Source organism: Gordionus sp. m RMFG-2023, chromosome 3 (assembly GCF_954871325.1).
Source record: "Gordionus sp. m RMFG-2023 chromosome 3, tfGorSpeb1-WG-v2, whole genome shotgun sequence".
Classification (NCBI taxonomy): domain Eukaryota; kingdom Metazoa; phylum Nematomorpha; class Gordioida; order Chordodea; family Parachordodidae; genus Gordionus; species Gordionus sp. m RMFG-2023.
In genome coordinates this window covers 23302825-23312691 of record NC_088777.1, presented here as the reverse complement: position 1 = coordinate 23312691, position 9867 = coordinate 23302825, and the positions used below count along the sequence as shown (strand labels likewise).

Here is a 9867-nt window from a genome sequence, read left to right as displayed (position 1 = left end):
GTAATTTTAAATACTTGTCATGAAAACTTTTACTTTTAATTTATCGCTTCAAAAACATTGGGGGCCATTTAAATCAAAATCTCACAACCCATCCGTGGGATTTTGATGGTGTGAGATTTCGAAATCTCACAGATCATTTTCACACGTTACACCGGTGTCAACTTGCATCAACGTGGGTATGTTGTTGATGTTGTCATGTTGTACGCGTCATATATGGTATCCTTGACCTCCAGATTGTACACTTCCAAATTCTGCAGATTATATTCTTTAAGGTCTGTGTTTGAGTCGTCATCATCATCAATTACTTCGATGTTAATAGCATGGTTCGTATTCAATTGACAATCACGATCTTTGTAATCAGAATATCTATTGTAAGTATTATTATCATTTTTGTACTGGTTGGGCCTCGACGAATATTTTGGAAAACCATTAATATTTTAAGGGTTGTGTCTTTGCTGACCACGACGGGAATAGTTGGTTCGGTTATCACCTCTAGAGCAGTCATCCCGTCAATCAGGGCTTTGATGATGGTCACAATGAGAGTCGTGGCGATTGCCATGGACGTTTTACCCGCTATTGTTGTATCGATCGTCGTAGTAGTTATCGTTGCGATTATCGAAACGGTTGCGGTTATAGTGACAATTATCGTAGCTTTGATCAAAACGATTGTCGTGGAAGTTGCTGTGCCGTCCGTTGAATCGTTTGTCGCGGTCGTTGTCATAGCGTAAATCGTAACGTTCATCGAAATTCTGTGCGGGGCGATTGTCATTGATGAACTGGGGTTGCTTGATAAGATATTTACCATGTGCGTGAGAGTCCTGAATGGGTTTTGTTGTTGCGTAACTATTTTTGACTCTGCCCATGTGATTAACCTCTTGTACACCAGGTGATTCATTCAAATGTAACAATTTCATCTCGCCCTTGATGCCATTTGGGTCCGCGGTGTCTTCCTCTAGACCTAGATTGTAAATGTCTTCTATGGTCATAGAGCTCTTGACCGCTTTCCTGACATCTTTGGAATACAAAGATACTCTCACTTTCTCAATAATTCTATGAATGCCATTAAATTTACATTCTTTATTGAGTCGTGCTACGCGCGTGACTCAATCCGAGAATGTCTCATCCTTGCCTTGAGTTGCAGCATAAAATAATGATAGTTTAGCGTTCTCGGTCTTCGATGGATGTTGTAACTTGAATTTGTCAAGCAGGACGATTGGGTCCTGGAAGTCTTCCTCAGTGCAAATTGCCCCAATATTATTGAATTCGTCATCAGGAAGACTTTGGATAAATAAAGTGGCATTTTCTCCGTTGGAGATCTTGCTGGTGTTGAAGATATTCTGCAATTTCCCTATGTAGGCGCTGTCATCGCTACTAAATTTGGGGAAATCCAGCTTGACAAATTCAGTCATATATGTGGAGTTGTTCAAAGCATCCATCGTAAGAGAATTATAATCGATAAAGGCGTGAAATATAATAAATGTACATTGCAAAATCAAGATTAAATTTTGAAATAGTATTTATACAAAGTTAGGATGTAGATTGGCCTCCATGTTGAAATAGAATTAATTCCACATTTTATTATAGTTAGATAATTATAATACATTTTATTTTTCATCATAATTTAAATTTTATTATATGATAAATTACATTTTTATTTTTCCAGCTCAATTACATTTTTTTTATCCCTTTATATATCTTTTTTTTCAGCAATAATAAAAAAAATAACTAATACAAATTGATGTATATATAAAAATGTTAATATAAAATTTTCACCAATTAAATTTAAATATAAATTAATATAATATAAAATAAATCAATTGCCAAAATATAATAAAATAACATCGATCAACATATTCAACACTTAATGAATATCTTTAAGATTTATGTAGAGTAATCATGTTATAATAAATACTTTTATATAGTGATAAGTATAATTAAATATTTTCTACTGTTAACATTTACAGAACAAGTAAAGGTGATATTTAAAACTTAATGAATATTCTTAAGATTTATTTAGAATAATCAATTTAGAATAAATAACTTTTATATAATTAAATATTTTCTCTTCTTTATTAAGATTTATAGTTTATTACTTAATGAATATCTATAAGATTTTATATAATTAATATTAAAAAAAACTGTATAGTAAGAATATTTTTTAAAATTTTGTGCCCTTTATTAAAATTTCCTGGGAAGTAAGGATTTATTGTTTTCTTTATTACATAATAAATATCTTTAAAACTTTTCAAATTTATTTATACTAATCAAGTTAGAATGAATATTTTTTTAAGAATACAATTTAATATTTTAATTTATATATTTAATAACAAAAATCACTGTGAGGAAAAATATATTATATAATCTTGAAATGACTTATATTTTCATTTATATTTTTTATTACTAAAAGATTTACCTATCTAAGAGAATAATATCAGAATTATCAATTTATTCAGATAAATTTATAGTAAAATACTTATCATTTTGAATTAAATATATTTTGAAATCTATTATAAAATTTAATATATTTTTATATTTTAAGAAAATGGTATTATATTGCAGTGCATATAGCTGTAAACAAAAATATTGTTCAGGAAGCAAAATTTCCTTAAGTATGATATCTCAAATTAAATATTAATTTCTAATTTTTGTCATACTTAAATATAAAATATTTATTATATGAAGATGCAACTTATATTATTAATCTATTTTCTTTTGTAAAATTATTTATGGGAGATTTTCTATGAAAAACAAATCTATTTAACATGTGATTTAATATCTATCATGAATTTTATATTTCTATTTTTAGAAATTTCTCAGAAAACAAAATTGAATATACATGATTTATTGATCAATATTTTAAATTGTATATAAAAAATTCATTATATAATTTCTTTTGTATTTCTGGTTTTAATGAATAAAAAGAGATATATTTTATAATTCCTCAAGATTATAATTTATAAGTCTTTTTATATTTTATGTTTGCTTTAATTTATTCTATTTCTTAATAATGATAACTATCCATTTCTAAATATATTTCTTTATTTAAATTTAATTTATAAATTTTTACAATAATAAATACAAATAATATATATATATGTTTTTACATTTATTAAAATAAATATATCATTATATAAAGTAAATGGTATAAAGTGTAAAGTTTTTTCCTATAAATTTTCACCATAATTTTTCCTTCACCTATATGCCCTTGAAAAAGCACTCTTTTTTAGTTTTAGCCTAATATCTAATTTTAATTTTTGATTTATTTTATTTCCAGAATGGTGCATTTATATACATAGGTAGCTGAAAATAAATTTTTATTAAAATCAAGTAATGATTATACCTTTTTATAATAAGTTTTATTATAATTTGATAGTGACTTAATCCTGCCTCTTGATCATACATATGATCTTGCAGGTCATTAAATATTTGGGCTTAATATATTTGAAAATATAAGGCATTCTAATTTTTTAACTTCATGTTTTTAGTTATTACATCCACTTATTCAAAAGCACTAATTAAGCTCGCTGTAAGTTGGAATAAAGTTGATGCACTTTGTGGTGATACTATTAATCCACCATAATTTTTAATTTTTATTAACATATATCATTATCAATGGCTGAATTATTAATTAAGGAATTTATGAGTATTTATTCTAACTTGATTAGTCTAAATAAATCTTAAAGATATTCATTAAGCAATAATCAAAACTGTATAACCTTAATTTATTGGCTCTAAAAATGCTTTTTTATTTATCTAGTAAAACATATAATAATTTGGGATATAATATAAATGTATTTATATATTGAAAATATCAAACAATAAAAATATTCCTGAAATTATTTATGTTTCTTTGGTAATAGGTCCATACACAAAATGACCCTCATTCACTTCAACTCAAATTTGATTTTAGCATTACGATCGGCAGTCTATAATTTATGTCATTGGAGTCAACTCTTTCGACTATTAAAAATATTAAAGAGGCAAATAAACAAATGGCGTCCAATATATGTCATTGGGCCCTTAATAAGTTAGAAGCTTGAGAATAATATTAAACTTATATATAGAACTTATATATAAAAATTAAATATATGGGATTATTTATACTGACGAGATTTAACTATACCATAAGGTATATACACTGACTGAAATCTTGACTGTAACATCTTATTTGAAACAAATTATTTAGGTAGATAAGAATGAAATATAAGAGAGCTAACTATGTAAATAAACTAATTTTTTATTTTAATAATATTAATTCAATTTTTGTTTTTAAAATTATATTATATATTAATAAATATATATTAGAAAAGATAATTCTATTCTAATATTTACTTTTTATTAATTTTTAAAATATTAAATTATTTTTTTATATATATTTTGAATTTATGATTACATGAATTTTCAGAATTAAATAAAATTTAATATCGATAATCAACGATTTACATTTTTATTCATGTTTCTCTTAAATTTTCCTATTTAAAATTTTGATTTGATAGATTTAAAAAAATAATTTTCTATTATATATTGGACATGAATCTAGTGTTGTTAAATGGCTGAGCCAAGCCGGTTTAGCCAAAAACTCAGCCAGTTTTTGAGTCAAAAATTCGGCTCAGGCTAAAGCCGTTAGCTCAAGCCGATTATTAAGAGGAAATTTATTTATTTAATATTAGTGTTGTTAAACTGCTGAGCCAAGCCGGCTTAGCCTAAAATCATCTAGTATTTGAGTCGAAAATTGAGCCATATTAGTCGGCTCGGTTCAATCTGATATAGCCGAAATTTATTTATTTGAGATTAGCGATGTTTTTCTTGTATTTGTATTACTAAAATTTTAACTACGCAAAAATGGTTCGTCCACCTCGCAACTTGAGTCAGCCCAACCTACCCATTATCCCACACCAGGAGCTAACCCTAAATAACTCGCTGGAGGGACCTGCTAGCGATCCCACCATTGCTGCTATTGTTACGGCAATGCAAGCCACATCCCCACAAATGGTTGAGCTTACCAGGGATAGCAGAAGCAATAGACGCGATAGATCTCCGTCTCCGCATACCTCTACGACTAGAAGCAGGGAATCTCGCACACCTACACCACCGCCACCGCCCCCAGTCATCGCCCCGGCCCCTATCGTGCCACTTATTCCATTAACGCCTGCAGAGAAGCACGATAAATTAGGCAAAGTATGGGCTGGGTTACAACAAGACCTCCTTGAACCCAAGTGCAAGGCCAGCGTCCGCGACAGACACGAAATAAAGCACATCGCCAATGTTCTAGAAATAATGGACGTCTCAATGGACCCGAGGTTAATGGATGACTAAAAGAATCAGAGTGCTAGTTCTGGCCATTCACTGGAATTGGCAGACCGCCATAAACAACGACGCGTCTTACCAAAAAAAATTCCTGGGCGGGGAAGAGATATAAATCTTCCGAGATTTGCAGACCTTTCGGGATAGGGGCTACGGCCCCTCAACATCAGGAACGTACAGGAGAACGGAAAGAAAGGAACCGGCCACCTCCCGGGGAAAGATAAGGAAATAGTCGCTACATGGAACATCCCGTTACTTCATCTATCCTTCTTCCTCCTTCTACTATTCTCAATATTCCTCCCTTCTCTACGTCTCCAAACATAGCCCTCCCGGGGGAGACTATGATGGGCAACGGACCTCCGGCCCAAGTAGGGAGAACAGCTCAACTCTCACCGTGGCTAGCCCAAGTGAATAAATTTTTAAGAGAGTTGAGGCATCAGCTGTTTTCTCCTAATGATATCGATCGGGCACAAGCGTAGCTTCAATACCTGATAACAATAATCAACATCCCCCGATGCATGGCGGCTAGTGCTGCAGACGATTCCGACACTCCGTACTTTTTGTCTGAAAATTCAGGGATTCCCGAATGGTTAATACCTAACCCGCTTTCGGCATCCCTCCCTTCAAGCAGCTCGAGAAGCGACGACTCGAGTGCGTCCATCATCTCGGAATTGGAATACACGATTTACAGTTCGGATGACACTGGTATGCCCAAGATGGGATCCACGGCCGCTCCGGACCTTACTGGTATCCTCGCTGGTATCAACAGACCCGGTGACCGTCAGATCTTCACGGACGAGCAACTAGAGGCCCTTCCTACCCTTAACATAAGTACCGCTCGACTCTCCTTAGGGCCACTAATGTCGCCTTTCACCAGAAGAGTCGCCACGAGAGGGTTTCAACCCAGACTGGACCATCTCAAAATTAACAATAACAATAATACCTTTTTTAGGCATCAAGGTCCAGTCAGGGTCCACAGAAAATACCACGACATTATCCGACAGCTTCTCGCTGCAGATATAATCGAACTGTCTACGTCGTCCTAATTTGGATAGTATCTGGGTGAGTACTATTTCGATTGAGGTGGAACGAGATCCACCTTTTCGGAAGGAGTAGTAGGCCACCGTGGAGTCGGTAAAGATCATGGGGCGTTTGTTGCTGAAAGCTAGAATTGCACCCATTCCTACTGCGAGAATTTCCTTGGCGTTAATGTGGTTGATAGCGTGGCCGGGGTGTTGAAGAGTTAACTTGCTTCATTAAATGTGATGGACGTGAACTCGGAGTATCAGAAGCAGATCCCAATATGTGAATTTGATGCGTCCGTGTAAACCGGAGTGTTGGCGTAATATCTTAAGGATAAAGGCTGCTTCATTGCCTCTATTATCATGCTTGCCTTTCTAAATGCCAGATGCGTGTCTACTACGGGTGCTAAATTTGTGTTATGCATGGTGGCGTAGTAAGGGGAGAATAATCTGGACATTCCCGTGATGGTGTAGGCATAGTGGTTCACCCCACCCAGAACTTTGGCGGCTAATAGTCTGCCAATTCCAAGGTGTTGGTACGAGCGCCTTCTAAATATAATGAGGCATTTTCCAAGTCTACGTCTGTTGCTGGTGTCCGCTTGTATCGTTTTGTTAATCAGGTCGATCCCTAGGTAAGTGATGTTACTAGTTGGGTCTAGTGCCGATTTCTCTGGAACTATTTGCAATCCCCAACTTTCTAGCGTACATCTTAGGAATCTGGTGGACCATTTGTCATCGAATTCGTTATCCCCATATATCAGAATATCATCTAAGTATACGTTAAAGTTTTTACTGTTTTTGCGCATGCATCTAGTATTATGGATTGTAAACAGTACGGCCTGAAGGAGGCTTCCATGGGGAGTACTTTGTATGCGTAGTTGTTGTTATTAAATCTAATACCGAAAAATGATCTGACTCGTTCCGACAGTGGGATAGAGAAGAAGGCTGATCGGACATCGATTTTGCACGCAAATTTCGACTGGTCCAGCTTTGATGACATGAGCGGGATGGATTATAGTTTGAACGGATAATGGAGGAAGTTCTTTGAGACTTCGGAAAGATCGCTAATTACCCTTGGAGATCCATCAGATTTGGGTATAACGTATAGTGGGGAACAAATTTGAGTCTGAGATGTAGACAGTTCGATTAAATATGCAGCGAGAAGCTGTCGGATAATGTCATGGTATTTTCTGTGGACCCTGACTGGACCTTGATGCCTAAAAAAGGTATTATTGTTATTTTTAATTTTGAGATGGTCCAGTCGAGGTTGAAACCCCCTCGTGGCGACTCTTCTGGTGAAAGGCGACATTAGTGGTCCTAAATAGAGTCGAGCGGTACTTATGTTAAGGGTAGGAAGGGCCTCTAGTTGCTCGTCCGTGATGATCCCACGGTCACCGGTTCTGTTGATACCAGCGAGGATACCAGTAAGATCCGGAGCGGCCGTAGATCCCACCTGGGGCATACCAGTGTCATCCGAACTGTAAATCGTGGATTCCAATTCCGAGATGATGGACGCACTCGAGTCGTCGCTTCTCGAGCTGCTTGAAGGGAGGGAGGTCGAAAGCGGGCTAGGTGTCCACCATTCGGGAATCCCTGAATCTTCGGACAAAAAGGACGGAGTGTCTGAATCGCCTGCAGCGCTAGCCGCCGGACATTGCATCGGGGGATGTTGATTATTGATATCAGGTATTGAAGCTACGCTTGTGCCCGATCGATATCATTAGGAGAAAACAGCTGATGCCTCAATTCTCTTAAAAATTTATTCACTTGGGCTAGCCACGGTGAGAGATGAGCTGTTCTTTCTACTTGGGCCGGAGGTCCGTTGCCCGTCATAGTCTCCCCCGGGAGGGCTATGTTTGGAGACGTAGAGAAGGGAGGAATATTGAGAATAGTAGAAGGAGGAAGAAGGATAGATGAAGTAACGGGATCTTCCATGTAGCGACTATTTCCTTTTCTTGCCCCGGGAGGTGGCCGGTTCCTTTCTTTCCGTTCTCCTGTACGTTTCCGATGTTGAGGGGCCGTAGCCCCTATCCCGAAAGGGCCGCGAATCTCGGAAGATTTTTATCTCTTCCCCACCTAGGAATTTTTCTTGGTAAGACGCGTCGTTGTTTATGGCGGTCTGCCAATTCCAGTGAATGGCCAGTGCTAGCACTCTGTTTCTCTTAGTCATCTCCTCCATTAACCTCGGGTCCATTGAGACGTCCATTATTTCTAGCACGTTGGCGATGTGCTTTATTTCGTCTCTGTCACGGACGCTGGCCTTGCACTTGGGTTCAAGGAGCTGGAATTTTATTTATTTATGGGATCTTCCTTTAATTAAAGTATTACAACCAAAAAAAGAATTAAAAATGCAAAGTTTCATCTACCAAAAATTTACCTTTACCCTATATTCCCTTTAAAAACTTTGTAAGCATTTAGTAATTTTCCTTAAGTTGCTAAATATAAGGGATCTTCCCCAAATATAGTTATCATCAAAAAATATTAAAATGTAAAATTTCATATACCAAAAATTTTGTAGAAAAACTATTTTGAAATATCTTATTCTTAAGTAAAAAATTAAATTTGTAGGCAAAATTCTTCTAACCTTCTCCCTCACTCATATATAACAGATGCGGAATTAAGAATTCCTGTATTTTACCCCTAATACAAAATTTTGTAGAAAAAACTTTATTAAATATCTTAAATAAAAATTTGTAAAAAATTTTTTTTAAAATATCTTAAATAAAATGTTATAATAATTTAAAAAAATATATAATATACCGCCCAAGATTGGCATCAACCGTAAATTTAAAATCACTAATTTAGAAGCTCTTATTATTTAAATTATTACTTTTTGCAAGTCTGATTCATTTTTTATTTATTATAATATTAAATATGTTTTTATATAATTATTATTTTGGTGATCAGAATTTTCTTCTTTTCAATGATGAATGAATAATAAAACCTCATTGATGGATGAATCAGAAATTTTTCTATCTTATGATCATCCAATAATTAAGATTTTTTATATGGAAACAATGTTTCTAATTAGCACCCCAAATAGTAACATTATCCAAGAGCTCCTGTTAGTCAGCATTGCTGATCACTCCCCACCTTGTGAAGGTAGGAGATGAATTTTAGGGGAGCAAATAAATGAAAAAAAGGATGAATAAAAGAAGGAAGAAATAGAAAAAAGAGATAAAGATATGAATTATAAGAAAATATAATAATTGTGTATACCTCAAGACTTGACGATTATCGGGTTCCAACACATATGCATTTGTAACAATATTAAAAAAATATAATATAGTAAAATTTATAATAACAAAAATTTCACTAAAAAAGGAGAATTAAGAAATTTTAAAAATGGAGAGGGATCTAAGATTTTTAAGCATTAGTCGGATATATATGTTGCCTTTTATATGAAAATGTTGTTGTCGTTTCTTTGATGATTTGCTCGTTGTGGTGTCGTTTTTAATGATGATGTGATTTTCTTGCTCTTAGTTTGCCGCAAACCTAAAATAAAGGGTGTAAATTAAAAGTATAAAACAGAATTTACTGA

At 34.3% G+C, this 9867-nt stretch overlaps 1 protein-coding gene across 1 annotated transcript; it reads right to left on the bottom strand.

Annotated features, from left to right (window-relative positions):
* Positions 1–566: 566 nt before the first annotated feature.
* Positions 567–986, bottom strand: LOC135926816 (uncharacterized). The gene has a single exon (XM_065462747.1). The coding sequence runs from the start codon at positions 984–986 to the stop codon at positions 567–569; it is 420 nt and encodes a 139-aa protein (XP_065318819.1).
* Between the last annotated feature and the right edge of the window lie 8881 nt (positions 987–9867).

Excerpts from the sequence above, each read along its gene's own strand:
- LOC135926816 (XM_065462747.1), bottom strand. The coding sequence starts at position 986 with ATGACCATAGAAGACATTTACAATCTAGGTCTAGAGGAAGACACCGCG.